The sequence below is a fragment of the Grampus griseus genome (assembly GCF_964374135.1).
Source record: "Grampus griseus genome assembly, chromosome: 16".
Classification (NCBI taxonomy): Eukaryota; Metazoa; Chordata; class Mammalia; order Artiodactyla; family Delphinidae; genus Grampus; species Grampus griseus.
The window spans coordinates 17994012-18014929 of NC_139010.1; the positions used below are offsets into that span (position 1 = coordinate 17994012).

The window sequence follows — 20918 nt, forward strand, 5'->3', positions numbered from 1 at the left end:
ACCAATTAGGGTTGAAGAGGAAGAAAACGCACAACCACATCCTGCCACAAAATTGTCTCCAAATATTACTGGGAGAAATGATCAATATATTTCAAATATTTTACCTGATATTCCCTATTACATAAGATTAATGCTATGTTGTCTCTAAATGTTCCTAACATAATTCTAAACTTGTACTGTCAATTTTGGTGACTTGATTCTTCACAACACATTATATGATAAAACCTAAAAATTTCCAGATTTCTCATTATTGCTAAAATTTTAAGTTTTAGATAGAATTTTAAATTATTATAATTTATTTAGGATCTGATTCCCTGCATATAAACCAAACATCAATATTTTAGAGTCAAGAGTACTGGACACTTTTATACTTATCCACACTAAACTAAAACTCTGGAGGAAAAAAAAAGCTCTGTCTCACCGTTCTTCAAGAACCACCAAATTTAAATGTATTCCAGTTTTTCTGTTAATCAGATTGGAAAAGTTAAAAAATTTATGACATCATTCATGGGAGAGGAAAAAACCTTTTCTGAAAGTCAGTTTGACTATACATCCTATTCTTTTAAACAATGAATGTTTCTGCAACTCATTTTAGCTCACAAGAACTTGTAGAAAATAGGTGAATGATATCAGTGTAACACAGTAGTACTGTTGGTTCATATACCATTTATTTATTTATTTTTGCACTACCTAGTATGAGCAGCTGAATACTAAGTATAAAAATAAAGCTGAGGGCTTCCCTGGTGGCGCAGTGGTTGAGAGTCTGCCTGCTGATGCAGGAGACACGGGTTTGTGCCCCGGTCCGGGAAGATCCCACATGCCGCGGAGCGGCTGGGCCCGTGAGCCATGGCCGCTGAGCCTGCGCGTCCGGAGCCTGTGCTCCGCAACGGGAGAGGCCACAACAGTGAGAGGCCCACGTACCGCAAAAAAAAAATAAATTAATTAAATAAATAAAGCTGAACAAAGCACTAGACATGATAGCCATCCATTCCACTTAATTCTTTGTTTAATGTAACTGCATGCTGACTTAGAAGTTCATATTGATTAGACTGCCCCAATTTTCTTTTATTTTGCTTTTGACTCCATAATCCAGCAATCTCAATCCTTCCTTACATATTCTTAATATCAAGCAAATGTCTCCCTTTCTCTCCCCCTTTCTATATTTGCCTAACTTTATTAGAAATGTCTTTTTAAAGTCTACTATTTTTATAGGATTATTACTGTTTGTGGTAGTACTCTCATTAAAATTTTGCATAAGCTTTGAACAATCTACTCCAAAGCTATTTTTCTCAAAATCTTTTTCATTGTACATTAGGTTTTTCATAGTTTTAATATCTTAAAATACATACTCTTCTACCCAACACTGAACTTTTGACTAATCTAAACAAATAAATGAATAACAAAACAAATTAATGCATATACAAGAAAGGTCTCTCTGTTTTAAAATAGAAGTTTTTTAGTTGATCATATACTCACACAATAGACTACAACAGTCAGTAAAATGATTATGTAAGCACAAACTTAGTGACACAGAAAGAAGCTAATGACACAGAAACAAAAAAGATTAATTTTAAAACTTCTCCACATATGTAATTTTTAAAGACAAACATATTACAATTTTGTACATAATTAAAAGCAATAGATAAGTAAGTCCTGCGTATATATAATTTCATAATTCCTGGTTGATTTTGGTTAATTCAGATGAGTGGTATCCTCCCATTTCAACACAGCTTAAATATATCCTAAACTGACTGCATATGATTAATGAAACGAATCTATTTTCAGCCTTTAAAAAGTATCCATTTAATAAGCATATTTACTTGACAGTGTAAACAATAAAAAAACTTAAACTTTAATTGACAGAAGAGGTTAACACTTCACAAATGTTAACCTCATCTAATCCTAACAAACCCTTTGCTAGTCTGATATTATTCTCTCCATATTATAGATGAAGAAACATTCAAAGATTAAGTAATTTGACCCCAAATCACATGGCTGGAAGGTAAATTAGCAAGTGTCTGCATAATGTCAAAGCCCTTCCCACAAAACCTTTTTCCAACCCATGCACTGGCAGAATTAAAAATCTGAATACTCTCTACTGGGTTTTCAATATTTTACTTATGATATTAGTGACATGACCACAGAAAGTGAAAGGAAACCCAATTAACCAAATTATTTTATTGTTAAATATGGAAAATGATGTTTGCTAAGATAAAGTCAGTTCACAGGAATATAGTATTCCAAAATTTGTAAAGGACATCATAAACAACAAAAACTCTATAATTTATCAGATATAAGTAACTTATCAGATCTCAGATGGGATTTTGGAATGGGATATACTATATTAATATAAACATCCTATTACATCAATTCATAAGAAAGCGACTACTTATGTTGCATTGTTTTTATTTGTTCAGTTATACCAAGGTTAAAGAAAAAGCTAACTAGATTACTTTTACTATATTAATTAAAAACAACAACCATTTGGGTTTCTCTGCTAATCTCCCAACTGAATGAAATTGACCTTTTAAAAATATTCTCCTGAATACTCTTTATGCAGACTTGTAATATTTCTGCATTTTAAACTACAACTCGCTAAGTGTCCTTGCCTGTCAGAATTACCACAGAGCAAAAATCAGAACAACAATTAAGTAAAACTTTTAAAACCACTTGAAGGGAAATGTGTTTCCTTCTAAAGCCACATGTTAATATTCTTCGTGGTATCTTTAATAATAGTTTTGAACTTTTCATGGCAGTTCAAAAGTCTGGAAGGCAATTTTTCTTTCAAGCTATTTAAAAGCATGGTTTTTACACAGTTGAGTCATCATGAGTTCAACCTATTGAGTCACCTGCTTACAGCATCTGCCAACCACAATTTACTAACTACAGTTTCCTCAAACTTACAAACTGAACAAACTCAGGAAGGCCTGGGATCTGTTAATGTTTTCCAAAGGAGCAACTGAAAATATTCTTTCAGAACAGCCGAAGTTTAAGAAAATAAAACAACAAAAAAGCAACTTCCTTGCTCTTGATGAGCCCTCCACCTATGGCAGTCTCACCCTACCTTGTGAAGAGGGAGAGAAGGAGCTCAACCTAAGAAGGAAATAAAATTATATGCTTGCATAATATTTTTTGGAAAGTAATCTACTAAAAGTAATCCCTAGTCAACGACTATTCTGATCATAGAGTGAACATTTATTTTTAAAATATAAAATGCAAGGGATATAATTTCAAAATTAATACCATGCCATACACGTTCTGGGGCTGATTTTCACTATTTTCACTATTTCCAATATACTGCTATGGAAATGATACACCTATAAACTTGAGAACTATTATACCATACTTCTCTTTTCTCAGAAAGAATGAATACAATCTAGTCCAAGTTGAAATAATCAACAAATCCTGTAACTTGACAGACTTGGATCTTCCAAGTGACTTAGTCTTTTATCATATGACCCCAAGTAAAGTATCTGTTCCTCTCATTGAGTCTAGAGCAAATGCAAATACATGACAAATGTGTTAAGTTATTCAGAGAAAAGGAGGGAGTTAAAACTACAACTCAAAAGTATCAAAATACTAGAACATCTTAATTACCTAGGGCTGTTAAGGAAGATAGTATGCATAATGTACTTTACCAAGATTTCCAATCACTGCTTTGCTATTCCTAAAAGGGTAAGTTTAACTTACTTAGAAAATCTAATTAGAAAAAACAGAACATATACTGAGACATGCCAAATGCTTATTACAGTTTATATCCAAAAGAGAGCAAGTTTTTAAAATAACTTACAGAAATAAGAAAATTTATCAAAATCCTACTAATTCTGAAAATATTTCTAGAGTTCTTTCATTAAATAACATATTAAACACAATTTTGGTTTTTTTCAATACTCACAGATAATCATTATTGATTACTATGTTATGATATAGTCATAATTATCGATTGATATAAAGGATTATTGCCTCTACACCAAACTGTCCCAGAAAGACAAAAGTTGAGTTGTAACTACGTTTTAGTTTCTTTTGTAACCTCTTGTGCTATCAAGCTCCCAAACTACCATCATCATACTTTTTAAAATTCTGATTTTGACCTTTCATTTGCTATGGTAGAGGAAACCAGATTAGATAATTTGTTGGAATTATGTTTGAAACAGTCTCTAAGTGTGGGGCTAAGAGCTCCTCCTTTGAGTTAAACATATTAGAAATATATTTCATTCAACAAGATTTCTGAATACCAAGTATAAAATTACTATGCTAGGAGACTGGAAATACATATAAGAGTTTCTGCCCTTGAGGATCTTGTAGCCTGTAGGAACGGGGACTAATACACAAATCACTGCAATACAGATTATACAGAGTTTTACATATAATACAGTGGTGAGAAAAAAAAGGTGGGGAAAGATAATCTAGTTAGGTATATCAGGAAAGGATCACAGAAAAGGATATCTGAGTTGGGACTTGAGGAAAGCATGGATGGGTACCTAGATTCTTGAGCTGAAACTTCAAAAATGCAAGGGCACCTACCAGGCTATGGTAGAGCAGAAAAGAAGGGCTTTTAAGACAGGGTGAAATACATGTGCAGACATACATAGACGTAGATATATGAAACAGTATGGCCTGTGTGGAGAACTCTAAGTACAATGACATAGATTGAATGAGGACAAGGGACTGGGTGAGCAGAGAGACCCTACTTGGAGAGCTCTCTAATAGTCTAGCCAAACGAGGATGGAAGCCTTACAACAGAGATGAGGAGGAGGGGACGGACATATGCAATGTTAAGCTATTTTTGGAGGTCAACAAGGGCAAGAGAGGAACCTAAAACACTCCCGGCTGTTGATCTGAGTAACAAAACGGGGTAGATACAGTTACACCATTAGCCAGGATACAGAATGATTAGGAAGAAAGACAAGGTTTGAGTTAACACAGTCGGCAGTAGAAAATATGGGTTTCACCTTCTCAATGACATCCACAGGGACCACAATACTCTAGCCTGCCTCTCCCTTCTCCATGCCTAATTGCTCTTACTCTGCTTTACTTTTCCTTTTGGCCTAGCAGTAATTAAACCATCTATCATACTGTACCACTTAATTATTACTATATTTATTATCTACTGTGCCTCTTCTAGAATTTAAGCTCCAAGGGGACACGAATTTTTGTCTAAACAATGCCAGGCATATAGAAGATGCTAAATAAAGATGTTAAATGAATGACAGTGTAGCAAGGAAGTCTGGACTAGAGTTACAGATTCAGAAGACAGGGTTTTTAAATGATAGTGAAAGCAACTGGAAATATGACACTGCTTAGGATGAGTAGTGAAAAGAGAAGACATCAAAAAGGAAGACTGTGGAAAACCACCCACCATTAAATCTGCAGAAACCTTTTCAGGGAAACCTGAAAAGAGATGTCACAGAAGCAGTTAAGAATAAAAGAATATCCAAGACAGTGATCCTCAGTGTTAAATGCAACGGTCCAGTAGGATAGGAATGGGGACTGGAATAATATGTTTGATATTTAAGAGATTATTAGTGATCTTAACAACACTAACATTAGTTTTGTGGGAGTGGAACTGAATTTTTAAATTTACTTTTGCTTGGGACTACCCTGCCAGTCTAATGGCGAAGACCCCACGCTCCCAATGCAGGGACTACTGGGGGGGGGGGGGGGAGGAGGGGAGGGGGGAGAGAGGGGGAGGGGGGAGAGAGGGGGAGGGGGAGAGAGGGGGAGGGGGAGAGAGGGGGAGGGGGAGAGAGGGGGAGGGGGGAGAGAGGGGGAGGAATAAATAAATGAATAAATAAATAAATTTACTTTTGCTTAATTTAAATTTAAATAGCCACATATGACTAGTTGGCCACCAATAATGGGCAGCACATTTTCATGGGGTAAAAGTGGAGAAAATAAATAGGACTATTCCAAGATAAGAAATTAAAAGGTAGATGTGACAGTAAGACAAAATCATAAGAGAGTTAAGGTGGTGGTTAAGAATGACTGAAATAATGTATCACAGGAGAGATATCTTGGCTGGAAATAAAATGAAGAGAAAAGTAGCAGAATGTAGGAAATTCACCAATTATGTGACCACTGCCAATTATGTGACCACTGGTGAGGTGGTAAGGTCTGTGAATGACATCTATTTTGTGCTGAAGGTTTAAAAAACAATCACTTTGAATAGGCTTCATGAAGCTACACGTATCATGAACTGAGATTTACCCAACCAGACCTATTTATTTTCTGAACTCCTATCATATTTATTCTATTTATCACAAAAATTTTATAGGGTACAAAGTTTTTTCCTACACATTATCTCATAGACAATGGCAACACTATCATGAAACAGGCATCACATAGCTAACTTTAAAGATAAAAAAATAAAAAATTGTTAAGTGCTTATACGTCTTGCTTAATATTTCAGACAGTAAGCAGCAGAGTTGGGATCTGAGTCCAAGTTGGCCTATTCTACTACCAAATTCTGATATTTTAATAGATGTAAACTTTTGCCTCCCTTCAAAGAGCCAAAATTCCCTAAGAATATAAATTTTATATATGTGTACTTATGTGTATGACTAGATATCTTAAAACAGAATCTCAGTAAATTTGGCAACTTATTCTTTAAACCGTTGTGTGCTGATTTTCATTCTTCTCTCTATATTTTTTCATTTGATTAATTTGTAAACTATTTTTGATTTTAATAATATTTGCACTAATCAGACACTGTTAAGTCCTTGGAGTTTGGGGCCAAAGGCAGAGCTACCAAGCTGTGCCATCATTCAAACTGAACTCATAAAAAATTTAAGTACAAAGCTGTACTTATACCTATAATGTGGAACAAGACAGAATGGGAAAGAGATACCTTGTAGTGATCAAGATCAATAAAAACTAATTAGTAGTTCAGCCTGCTCCTTTACAGTGCTGGTAGGGAACATCATTAATTAACTACACACCCTTGGCCAGAATAGGGCATCACAATCCTTTGCAACATTAACAACATGCCAGTTAGACTCTTCCAACTGATACAAGTGTGCCTAACTGATATAACATAAATGCAATAAATTTTAAGAAAATTTCTCAACAATGGGCTTTGTTAAGCATTGGAATGAATTGTTAATATATGATGGAACTTAATTCCTTGAAAATAGGAGTGAATGTGGGAGAAACAACATAAAACCTCATCCCTCTGAGGTCCTTCAGATACTGCATTTTTGTAAGACTGTATAATGTCTTAAAGGCCTTTAAGCTTGAAGACTCTACATGAGGAGGCCTTATATATTCAGGCCTTACTCATTCACGTTATACAGAATTTTCTATTTCCCCAAATGGCTACTCTATAAATGGCAGAGGGGAGAAGGGTTATTAACGGGAAACAATAACATGTCATTTCTATGTAGAGTACCTGACTTCCAGGCAAAGAACATCTAGAGAAGCACTGAATAAATATAATTTTTAAATGCCTTATTATTTTACATACTTATAGACTTGCAATATATAGGTATCCCTATATAAGTACAAATACGATGGAAAGATATTAACCATTTAAAATTAATAACCTTTATCAAATAACTAGGTCTAAAGATCTCCAAGAATGTGAGTGATATAAGAATTTGGTCTGGAATGAGACTGAACTGGTAGAGGATTACGATTAGCCAGGACAAAAACCTCACAGTATCAAGACTCAAGAGGAGGCAGAGCTTTGTAACACTGAGAAAGGAATGATGCCTCTTCACCTTTAGGGTGCTCAGAGAATCTGGCAGGCCACTGCTTGCTGACCACTTCTAAGTTGACTTGACAAGACTGCTTTGAAGGCTTCCACTTTTCTAGGTGTCTTAATTTATATTCCAATAGCTCTAAATAAAGTGGCGGAGGGCACTGGAACTGTGTGGAGATGTTTTCTCCCATTAACATAATAACTAGGAAGTGGTGCTAAAGGCATTTAACTGTTGGAAAGCCTGGAATGCCCACCATCCTACAATTCACTATAAAACAACCAAATAGTACCTGTGACCGTTAATTTTACTTATCAATTTGGGTAGACTATGGTACCCAGTTGTTTGGTCAAACGTCAGTCTAGGTGTTGCTGTGAAGGTGTTTTTCAATCAGAAGAAGACTATGAGTAAAGGAGATTACCCTCTACAGTGTGCATGGGCTTCATTCTATCAGGTGAAGGCCTTAAGAAAAAAGAATGAGGTCCTCCAAAGAGGAAAGCATTTTGCCTTCAGAGTCAACATCAACTCCTGCCAGAATTTCCACTGTGGGTGTGTCCTGTGTATTTCAGAATCCCTAGCCCCCACAACTGCATGAGTCAATTCCTTAAAACTCCTCCCCCATCCCCTTTCTCTCTACACACATACTTGTATACACACACATACCCTATGGTTTTGTTTCCCTGGAGAATCCTAACACGGTACCCTATTGTGAAACATTATTAGCTTTCCTTATCTCTTTCCCATCTTCTAAACCCTTGCCTTCTAAGAAAAAGTAAAACCAAAAAAAGAGAAACAGGCAAATCGCTGGTATTACTACATCAGTTGATTCCACAGTACAGAACACTATAAACATACCTCTACTTTAGAACTTTTAGCACATTGCCATAATTATATTTAAATCTCTCCCCCTGGCATGAAAGAGAACCAAGTATTTTATCTGTCTTTAAATTCCCAGTAGCTAGCAAAGTAACTGGCACAAATCAGTAAATGAATGACTGTATGTTACATTTCAACAATCACTGAACTTTTTCCCTTGCATCTTAAAAACATAGCTTCTCTAAAAGGCAGGTCTACGTCTAATAATTTAATGACAGGAATTATACTCCAAACACTGACAAGTGCTTCAGAAAATGTCAACAGTTAAGCAGAACAGTATATTTTAAAGTGATTTATCTTTAGGGTTAACCATCATTTGGACAAATTATGCAGTTGTAGAAAAGTGGAAAAGACAGATACCTCAAGTAATCAAAATAGACATATACAATAAAAGAATAAAATACAGCCCAGAAATAAATTTTAGAGTAAATGGTCAACTGATTTCCAACAAGGGTGACAAGACTATTCAATGCGGAAAGGACAAATGGGGCTTGGAAACTTGGATATCCACAAACAGAAGAATTAAATTGTATTTTTACCTTATACTATCTAAAACATTAATTTAAAACGGGTCAATGACTTAAACGTAAGAATTAAAACTACAAAACTCTCGGGACATTTTTCATGATGTTGGAGTTGGTAATAATTTCTCAGATATGATACTAAAAGCATAGGCAATGAATAGCTACTATTAAGGAAATGAAAAATAACAAGTGTGCTCACAGATATAGAGAAACTGGAACCCTGTTGGTGGGAATGTAAAATGGTGCAGAGCCTGTGGAAAACTGTTTGGCTGTTCCTTAAAAAGTAAAACATAGATTTCCATATGCTCTAGCAATCCCATTCTTAGGTATACTCCCGTAAGAAGTGAAAGGTAGGACTCAAATATTTGTACACCATTATTCACAACAGCATTATTCACAACAGTTAAGAGGTGGAAACAACCCAAATGTCCATCAACATATGAATGGATAAACAAAATGCGACAAATACATACAATGGAATATTATTCAGCCATAAAAAGGAATGAACTGCTGACACATGCTACACAGGTGAATCTTAAAGACATACTATTAAGTGAAATAAGTCAGTCACAAAAAGGACAAATATTGTAGGATTCCATTTATATTAGGTATTTAGAATAGGCAAACAAAGTACAGACCAAGAACAGAGAAGTTACCAGGGGCTGGGAAGAATAGGGTACTGGGAAATGGGGAGTTATTGTTTAATGAATGAAGAGTTTCTATTTGGGATGATGAAAAAGTTCTGAAAATGGACAGTGGTGATGGCTGTACAACACTGTGAATGTACTTAATGCCACTGAATTGTACACGTAAATGGTTAAAATGGTTTTACTGTTACCTTCTTTTAAACAAATGCCCGTTATTCCTCTACTCCAAATGGACAGTGAGGGTTGAAGTCAATCACATGGTTGACTCAACTAAAAAACTGTTAAAATGTCTCTGACTAGTCACCATTCCATCTTCACAGGAAAGGTAGGTGGGTTAGAGTTTATGTAAGTGGACCATCCAACACCCATTCTGCTTATTCACTGCATCTCATGCACTTAACCAGCCCTGCTGTCTTAGTGGCTTAGCTAATTTATATTCATCCTGAGACAATTTAGGGGGTCACCTATTCTAAGGACAGGGACATCCTCTACTTCTCCCACAACCAGGGAAGATTCCTTATACCTCTCTGGTGTCCGCTACGTACTATCTTTTGCCTACATTTACATTTGTATTTTTCCATGTGCTTCCACCATTAGATTATAAACTCTCTGAGTAGTGTATTTGTATGCTTGAATACAACACAGCAGGCCCTCAAACATATGAATAAAGAGCCCCCAAACGTTATTTTATTGACTAAGGGCTAGTGCTGTTTTGCCTTTAGTCTGAAGCCCAGAAAGACTTGGATTTTAGAGACAGTCCTTTTAACAAGAGGCTAAAAGGGCTTTGTTTTAAAGTATTGCTTTTCAATTTTAACTTTGAACAAATCTTTGAGCAAAACAGAGAAAACTAGGGAGCTGAGAAAAGTGGGAGAGAGCAAAACATCTTAATCTGTTTGGATTCTTGCCTAGGGAACAAGTGAGTCTGAAAATGATGCACAGATTTGGGGTACAGCTTGATGCCAGTATTTGAAAAGTCTAGGGAGATTGTGCAGGCAATAAAATTAAGGAAAAATTTAATCTTATATTTAGAAAAGATGTCAACCCTAAGAAAAATAACAAAGTGCCAAACAAAAGAATGATGTGCAAATAAGAGATGTTTCCTGTTTGATAGCGCACAAAGGCAGGGTGGCATAGTAGAAAAAACATCTTGGAATCTAAAGTTTTTGGTTCAAGTTCTATTTAGGCTACCACTAGCTGTGTGAACCTAGATGCCAAATCACAACTTCCCTAAACCTCGCTTTCTTTGCCTGTAAAAATTGCTATCACATATTCTCTCCCTTCCTCATATTTCTTCCTTCTTCTCTTTTCAGCCTCTCATCCTCCTACACTCCCACCCCTAGTTTACCAATTAACACAAATATTAGACTTAAAAGGTCCTGCGAAGGAGGGAGAGCTGGTGGGCGAATTGACACTGACACACAAAAGTCACGTGGAAACTAGTATTATGAGAAGCAAAACCTATGATTAAGCAGAAAAACCTGTCTGCAGAAAGAAGACTGAGGAAGGGGGTGAGAAGAAATATGTAACTTGAGTTCCTGACCTTCTAGTTCCTAACTCCATTCCAAGTAAGGTTCAGCTGTACTTTTCTGCAGTGGATGTCCATGACATTTCCTGTTGTATCTTTTTAACAGGCCCACCACCCCCTTTTAAAAATTAAATCTAGTTTAAATGGGTTTCCATTTCTGCCACCTAGCCATTGTAAGTTAGACTTCTCAAAGACTTGTGTGAATTAAATAAATTCATATATGTACCCTGAAAGCATTATATGTAATTAAGATAATAATATAATCTGTTTTCCTCATAAAGTAAACATAAGAATTAACTAAAATAATGCACTTGGAAATATTTTGGAAAATGTTGAACCTTATAAATGTAAAATATTAACAGCACACTGAGAAATAAAATTTTGACTTTGGGATTTTTAAATAAAAGGGCTGTGCTTTAGTAAGAATTCCCGGTTGGGCAAAAGGAATAAGTAAATAGTATCAACCTATTTTGATTGGCAGAAAGAAATTGGCAGAAATCTTTCTCAATGATAACTAAGTGATGGCTTAGAATCTTTGGAATCTGATGTCTACAAGCATAATTTCACATACTTTAAATTCATAACAGCAGCCACAAAAAATTAAAAAGGGACTGGCAGATTTTTCAGCATATGATCATAGCAGATTTGTGACCAGGAGAGAACTATCGCAGACTGTGACTTATAAATGTTTTTAATCTGAATATTGCAGAACAGCTCATACGTGAGCCAAATTTCAGTCAAAATAACATGTTCCTGAACTTCATGAATATATTTTCAACACACCAAGTTTTGCAACCAATTTTTACAAATGAAGAACTCCCTTTTTAATAGCAGCAGACAATACACATCGGCATACCCGATTTGTAGGACCTTAAGCACGTTTCACAACCTTTTTTGAAATTATGGCAATAAAGAATCATGCAGGCAGGGGGGAGATAACAGTATTTAAACAAGATGCAGAGCAAAATTACTGAATATTAAAACATGATGTACCAATTTAAAATTTTTAAAAAGCCTACTTAAATAAGGAAGTAACAATGATTCTGTTTTAGCTTCTGGTTCTGCTTTTCTTGTAGTCCATTCTACTTTCTAGGCTTCAGCTTGGCTCCACTACTGCAAGCTGTCACTTTTGACTAGAAATGGAATAAAGCCAAGCACTACACAATAGCAGCTTCCTGCTCTGGCCTCATCTCCTAGACCACCCCCCAGGCCAATGCCTGCCCACAGATGCTGATCCTACCAAGCCAATATTCCACCAGCAATCAGTTCACAGCTATGGCTATGATCCTGTATTTTTTATACTCTTGGCACAGTGTATATCCTACAATCTCACAGTTCTCATTTTTACTGACATTATGGCAACAAGGCACCTCTAATTTCAATCAAATGCTAATATGAAGGCAAAGTGAAATGCACACAAAAACTCATGGACTAACTGAGAACGTGCTCAACTCTGTCAAAATATAATTCAGAAACAGATACAGAAAAATACAGAATAGAAAGAAAGCTCTCAGTAGGTACTATTAATCCAAACAATCCTGTTATTCCAGTTTTGCATAATTTCGATTTGCATCTGGCACTGCCTGGCTTAATAGTTCTCTCTTTTCAGATAAACCTAGATTTAGGTTGAATGTCTTTTATCCCTGAGACTAATATCATTAGCCAGGGACTAACTTGATCAGGTTAATGTTCATCAGAAATATTTGTTTTCCCACACTGAGCAAGTTCACAGAATTATGGCTTTAAATGTTGGAAAGGAACTTCAAAGGTCATTTAGACCAACTCTTATTCAATGCTAAGAGGACTTCCAAACTGTAGTACTACATCCTCATGGCCTCCCTCCAGAGCCAAACAAAGAAAAACAATTCTGTAATTTGCTGCATATCACTTATACTTCTTGAGATAAAAATAACTATCACAGCAAGTAGAGCTTATGCCTTTCCCCACGGGGAAAAAAGGTAAGGATGTGTTGTGGAGAGTAATCCCACAATAGGGTTCTGCATCTTTTCTAATATCATTTTCTTAAAACAGGAGTTTAAGAAGTCACTGAGGAATCTTATCTAAATATACTTTTTAAAAAGGGGGAGAGGGAAGAAGAAATACTACTACAAAGACATGTTCTGTTACACAGTGACCATGGCTTGTACCAACACCGAAAAAGTTTATCTAGCACCAGCTGCAGAAGGAATGGTGAGAGTTCCAGAGAAGACAAATAAAACAGATTGTTAAAAGAGGCGCAGATGGTGGCAGAGAAATGTCCAATGGCTGCATATGGTAAGAAGAGAAAGGAGTTTCAAATATCTACCACAAAGGTTTAAGACTCCATCTATAAAAAGGGAGATTTAGAGCATGTCTAAATAGCAGTGACCTTCTATTGAGCAGTTTCTATGTAGTAATAAGCTCATTTTAAATGTGTCATTCACTTAATCTTTCTAACTCTGAGATGGATAGTATATTAATCTTATAGATGAGGAAACCAATTATTGAGCATGCTTTAGACTTTCCCAATGTCACATAGCTAGCAAACGGCAAAGCTAGGATTTGAAACCGTATCTGCATGAATTGACTTCAAAATTCATAGCTAGGCTGATTATCTAAGACAAAAGATGCCATCAATTAGCTCCTCCTGATATAGTACAATAACCAGATGTCACTGTTATGTAGAAAATTTTGTTTTTGTTATTCTCTTGCTTCAAAGCTTCCAACGATTCATAGGGCCTACAAGATAAAAGTCACTTAGTAACCGTACTTAGCAATCCTTTTCCTCTTTTATCTGACCCCACAATACTTACTTCTCTGGTATGATGTCTATATTCAAAACCAAACTCTCTTCTCTAGCTAGACTGATATTCTACTGACCCCTAAATCTACCTCATCATTGATCACGCAATCCTTTCTGCTAAATGTCTGCCTCACTCTCCCTATCTTTCACTTCCATCTCCATTCAGAAGAATCCCATTCAAGTTTTACCCTCTTCATGATACTTCTTTATACCATTTCAATCTCTGCTGGCTTCTTTCTTTTGTATTCCTTAAGTCTTTACTATGCATTTTTGGCTCCTTAAATCAAACCTATTTCAAGGACATTTTTAAAAATCTAAGTTGTTATCACGGATTATAAACTCTTTGGAAACTAATAAGGACTATGACTTATACTTTTATTTTTTTAATTTATTTTTTTGGCCACACAGTGCGGCCTGTGGGAATCTTAGTTCCCATGCAGGATCTTAGTTCCCTGACCAGGGATTGAGCCTGTGCCCGCTGCAGTCGAAGCAGAGTCTTAACCACTGGACCACCGAGGAAGTCCCTTTATCAACTTTTTAAAACCATCAAGCACCTAAGCAGGATGCTATGAATAGGGAAACCACATAATTTAAATAACTGCTAAATGAATGAAGTCAGTTGGGATGTTTCTAACACCAGACATTTAAAAATTTCAAGGGTAAGTCAAAGGGAAGTAGAGTCTGAGCATAAAACTGCCATTTAAACACTCCTTTCTGGGGAAAAAAAAAAAAATCAAGTGAGTTAACAGTAAGTGGAGCTTCTGTTCTGAGCCCATCTCTCCCCACCTCAACTCAGGAGCAGAAGCTCTCATTCTCGAGGGTGGGGTGTGAGCACACTCCACTCCCATATCCTAATAGGAGGTGTACTTCCGTTATTTCTTATAAGTACCTATCTCTCAATACCAAGTTCAGTTATCATTACAAAACAACAAACAAAAACCCACCAATTTCTATCATAAAAATAAAACAACAGTTTTCTAGGCAGTTTCTGAAAGTCAATTTATTTTTTTCTTTTAGTAAAATTAATGAGGGAGCAGTAATTTGACACCAGAAAGAACAAATCTGAGAGTAATTCTGGGACAGAAACATTTACCTGACTACATAAATCCTGTACCAGGTCAAATTCTCATTTCCTCTACAGGAATGTTAGTTTAAAAGTGCTCTAAAGTGATATATCTATACTACAAATTGAAACGAGAGTAAAGAAAAGGGCAAAAAAGTTGTCTTTTCTCTACCCACCACAGCAATACTAACAATGAAGTTCTGTTTACTTCCTCTCTAAACTATTAGCAATATCGACATAGTTCTCTGGGGAATAAATCTGCTTATAAGCCAAATTATTACCAACAAAATTTTCAAACTTTTCAGTGGCTCACTTATGTCAAATACTTCACTCAACAAAATATAACATTGAGCAGGTTAACAACCAAACAACTAGTTGATTGTTCATCTAGGCTGACTGAAGGCTAAATTTCACCTCACTCAAACTCATCTCATCCTGGTAGTGAAGCAATTCCAAATAACAAAAATTTAGAAGGAAAAACATATATGTCTCTGCTACACTCCACTCCTTAAACTATTTTTAGTAAACCAGATGTGTTGAGCAACAACTAACTTAGGGATATTCTCAAACTGCAGACAATAAATTTATGTAATCAATGATGGAATGTGGTTCAAAATAGACTCCAACTGAAAAAACAACTTTCTCACTGAAGGAGCATATAGCAATGATAAACAGACCCAACACAGTTCAGACACTTGCATTAAATAATATAAGACTCTTCTCTGTTAAAGTCCTTAATCAATCTTTAGTCTAGGAACTAAGAAAATACTCAGGTTTGCTCCACGCATTCCCTTCAACCAGCAATTCACAGCACAATAGTACTATATCAAGGACTTAGTAAAGTAGTTCAATGTCTGTATTTTGCAATGATAGAAACTGAAGTATTAGCAGTCTTATCTCTGAACTTTTAGCACATTATAATGACCAAGAACTTCAAATAGGTTCATTCCTTCAGGTCTAGGATGATTCTACCTTACTGTAGGGAAAATACCTCTTTACTATTGTGTTGGCCAAAAAGTTCGTGTGGGTTTTCCGTAAGAAAACAGAAAAACCCAAACTTTTTGGCCAACCCAATACAGTGAATTTTAATATACAATAAGATAGACATTGGGTATAATTTTAAGCCAGCACATTCTGCTTCAAACCTTTAATGGTTTTCAACTAGTGCCCTTTGTATTATTCCTTTATTACATTTAAAAGCAAAAAGGATTGTGATCCCTAGAAAACAGTGGACTAACAAGCCAGACCAACCCAGATTAATTGATATGAGTCATGTACGATTTTCAGGTAAGAAATAATCTCTTCTACATCTTCTATGAGGCAACCAACCTGAAACTGCAGGTGTGTGCATGGCCAGAAGCCAAAATCCAGGACAAGATGATTTCAAAATCATGCTAAAAGTTCAATGTTCATATTTCATTATCAAACTTTTTTACATGAACTTGATCAAAACTTCAAATTTTAGTGGAAAGTTTTTTAAAACTTCTGTACTCATCCTCCAAAGTAAAGCAACCATACCACAGAAATCATAGTAATTAAAAAAAAAACGAAAACTATAAAAAGCATCTTTAAGAACAAATAATTTGTTTTTTCCTCCTCCTTCCCAGCCAGCTGAGAGACATAGAATCTGAAGAGCTCCCTCCTACTTCCTCTCTTTTTCCCTTCCCCCTTTACTTCAAAGAAAGTTAATTGCAGCCAGGCATGATCAGGAAATCTGAAAGGAGGAAGCAGAAACTCATTTGTGTGCAAAAGGAAGGAAAAACAGAATTAACAATACCATGGTACGCTGCATCAGCAGTGTATTAATATGCATTCATTATATTGTCTATAAAATGTTGATTTGATTTTTCTCCTCATTCAACTTGCCTTCCAAAATACTGAAAACTATAATCTATGATGGTTGCACCCGGATCCACCAACCGCACGTAACTTAAAAAAACGACCAAACTGCGACTTCCTTTGGTGGTCCAGCGATTAAGACTCCATGCTCCCAATGCAGGTGGTCTGGGTTCGATCCCTGGTCAGGTAACTAGATCCCACATGCCACAACTAAAAGATCCCGTGAGCCGCAACTAAGACCCAGTGTAGATAGATAGATAAATAAATATTTTTAAAAAAGAACAAATCAATTAACTTAATACATGCCATCTGATACTCAATACACTGAAGTCATTCAGAGAGATAAGTGCAAACCAGTGACCTAAAAGGGAAAGGATCTGTATTAATTCTGAGTCATGTGTTTCCTAACCATTACCTTACAATATATGTTATTGTGACATATTAAAAAATAGGGGGCTTCCCTGGTGGCGCAGTGGTTGCGAGTCCTCCTGCCGATGCAGGGTACACGGGTTCATGCCCCGGTCCACGAAGATCCCACATGCCGCGGAGCGGCTGGGCCCGTGAGCCATGGCCGCTGAGCCTGCGCTCCACAACGGGAGAGGGCCACAACAGTGAGAGGCCCGCATACCAAAAAAAAAAAAAAAAATAGGGCTGCACCACTATAAAGGTAACTAAAGGGAGCGTACTACTACAGAATAAAATGCTGAGCACTCAAGGAGAAAGATGGTGAATGGGAATTCCCAGTATAAAACTATTTAAACAGATTCACAATGAAGCATCACTTGTGGGAATTTTTCAAACAAAACTTAGGCGTACTCTATACAGAAAGGCCATTTCCAAAGAAGACTTTCTTCCCCATCCCACATAAGAAGTCTACAAAGGACAATTAACACCCAGATTCAGAAGAAACTGCCTCATGAAATTTAAAGAAATGAGAAAAAACAGGGAGACCATTTTAAAAACTTGTTCAATTTTCCCCAAACGCCCTTCGACTTACATATGGTTACCCTAAGGTTAAGATTTATCAAGGCACTATTTACAAAATCTATGCCAGGAACAGCTGCCATGTTTAACATGCCAAGGAATTTAATGTACTGTTTGGACAACTGGTTAGAGAAAAGCATTGTGGGATAAAGTCACTCTAATTACATGAACTCTAAAAGTATTTTCTTTATGTAGAGTATGTCTATATTTTATAAATTCATTTAAATAAATAACTTTGAAAACCTAGACTAAGCCATCTTCAGTCTCTGGAGTAAATTTTCATTCAAAAAATTACAGTAGCTGTCAATAATTTACATACTGGAGAAACTTTTTATATTTTTAACCTGGTTAAAAAACATTAAATATAAAAATTAAAATGTATACAAAAAAGCTTTACTGTATACCATTTATTACTTCTAAAACTCTTAAGAAACACTAAAATTAAGGTATGCTGGATCCTAAACCAAGTGCTGTTAGTGTAATTCCTTCTGATCTCTTACAACTGAGAATTCACATTACTTGTGAAGCGCAAATGGTTAAAATGTCAAGTGAATCACATCACCTTTGGAAGATCATATCCTTCTAGGCCAGAGGTCAACTTACCTATACTAGCAGGGAAAATATAAATAGCTAACAAAGACAATCATACACATCACCAAGTCAAATAAGACTTTAACTCTTAAGCCTTTATTTCTAATTCTTTCAATCACTATAATTTTAATAAACATGTTGTAGAGTTTTAGGCCACCTGGCAAGAGTTTATTTTTAAAAGTAATTTCTACATAATGATTTCAGTTCTCTAAATCAAATCCAAGCTTCTACAGTGCTAATCAGCAGCCACAGAATTAAAATACTGAGGCAGAAGGTTCCTTTGATTTTTACCTATACTCACCTAGGCTAATTCCCACTAAAAGACTGTTAGAAATGAGACAAATAAGGCTATAGCAAGCTAAATGGCATTTACAACCAAAACCAAAACAAAATAAAACCCGAGGGAAAAGCTCTAACACCTCCAATATTAAACTGGAACTGCTATGAATTTTTAGCTGTAAATACTGCAAACAAAGAGCAAAAGGTAACTACAAAAATGAGGCCATTTAATGAACTGTGAAAAATAATGTGAAGAGACAAAAACATACCCATGTAGACTTCAAAGTAAGAAATAACATTTAATCGAGAGAACTATCATCTACTTTTGGTAGATCTAATAAAAGCGGCACATCACTACTAATTCCCTAAGTATTATAACTTCACACACAGCAAACCACTGCTCATTAACTCAAGCTCTTGTTCTTTCCATGGAAACAATGCCTCTATATTTTACTTTTGAAAAACAGTAACTATTCTGAAATGAAATAGGAGTTTGGACTTTCAGCTCTATTAAAAAAAGAAAGTCAAACTAGTTCACTCATACTTTCTTTCAAGGCACTTATTATATTATCTTAAACATTTAAGTAAAAAAAAAACCTGTAAAATATACTGATTTAATTCAACCTAAAATCCAAATATACAAAGAAAACAAACTTCTCTGCATTTTTACTTCAATCTTAAAAAATTAACTGATAGAACTTAACTAGAAATTTTAAAAAACATTTAGCTTACTACTTTTGATATGAGTTTCTTTACATGATTTAAATCTAAAAACCTACTAGAGAACGTTTTTTCCAATTAAGTGTATTTGTATTTAAATTGCAACAACTGGGAATTCAAATTTAGAAACTGAACAATTCAATTAATGACAACCTAAAGAAAAATTCCCACTTAAAAAGAAAATGAACTACTATTATGCTAAACTGATATGAATGTATATAGTAAACACTAATCTCATTTAATTACATTAATGACTCAATTCTTAACCTTTAGAGCTGGAGACAAAGATAATTTATACTAATATCTAACCAGTTATTTTCTAACAATGAACATTTTTTAGAATGGCAGGGACTTTTATTTTGCTTACTTGTGCATGCGACAGGATGCTGGCTGGCTCATAGTAAGTTCTCGGTATATATTTCTTGACTGGATAAATGAATCATTTATCCTATAATCAAAATTTATCAGATGCACTGGGTTTATTATACACCTTGATGTTAGCTAGAACTGAATATTCTAAAGAATATCTGAATATCAGCGAAGTTTAGTGAATAGTTAATTTTTTAAAGCAACCTAAAATTTCTTACCTGGTAGGGCTGAAAGGCACTATCTTCAGTTAAAAAATCCAGTTGTTTATCTACAAGGAATTCTACTGCAGTGATTGAACTGGGTATACTTTTTTCAACCAGGGGTTTGAAAGTCTGGTAAGAGAAAAAAAAAAATTCTAATGGTTATTTTCTGGATTTTATCCTCAAAATGTGAAGGGGTATATATAAATACAACCTATTAAAGTCATTATCATAATGGTTTTAGGATACCAATTGCTATCAGTTTTCATATTATAATCTAAAGTGATGCTTTTATCCATATAATAGAGTACTTTCTATTTATTTAAAAGTAATGAAGATTTTAAGAAATGATATGAAAAAATTCCAGTATAAGTCCCAGTTTATTTTAAAAGAGGGATATAATCAAATATACATGTGTATAAAAATTTCTAATATAAAAAAAGAGAAATTGCTTCTGAAAAAGTAAACTGGGTAGGAGAGCATATTACCCCAACTCTTTAAAATATTGTAAGTATTATTCTTTATAAAACAGAGTAGTTACGATTTACATGTGTAATTTTTTTCCCTAGCTCATTCACATCAAGAAGGATTTTAAATGATCAGGATGCATCTGGTCTTTTAACTCCACCCCGTGTACTACTCATCCCCGCCCCTGCCCCAAGCACAAATAAAAATCCAGCTGCTTCAGTAAGAGCAGCATGGGGGAAGGGTGTAGGAAAAGAAGGAGGTAAGAAGTATTACACAAAACCGACCTTTCAGTAAAGTCTCTCCAGATTTCCACTATTAAAAAACAAAACAAAACACGGGCGGGGCGGGGGGGGG

General features: G+C 35.4%; 1 protein-coding gene across 4 annotated transcripts in view; it reads right to left on the bottom strand.

Moving 5' to 3' along the window:
• JMJD1C (jumonji domain containing 1C) overlaps positions 1 to 20918 on the bottom strand; it is a 211182-nt gene that overhangs the window by 51146 nt on the left and 139118 nt on the right. For 3 of the 4 annotated variants that reach the window (XM_082673267.1, XM_082673266.1, XM_082673268.1), the window contains one exon: positions 20115 to 20228. The exons of the other annotated variant lie outside the window; for it this stretch is intronic. In XM_082673267.1, the coding sequence (XP_082529393.1) occupies positions 20115 to 20228 (114 nt within the window). The remainder of the gene's footprint in view (positions 1 to 20114; positions 20229 to 20918) is intronic. 4 annotated transcript variants of the gene reach the window in all.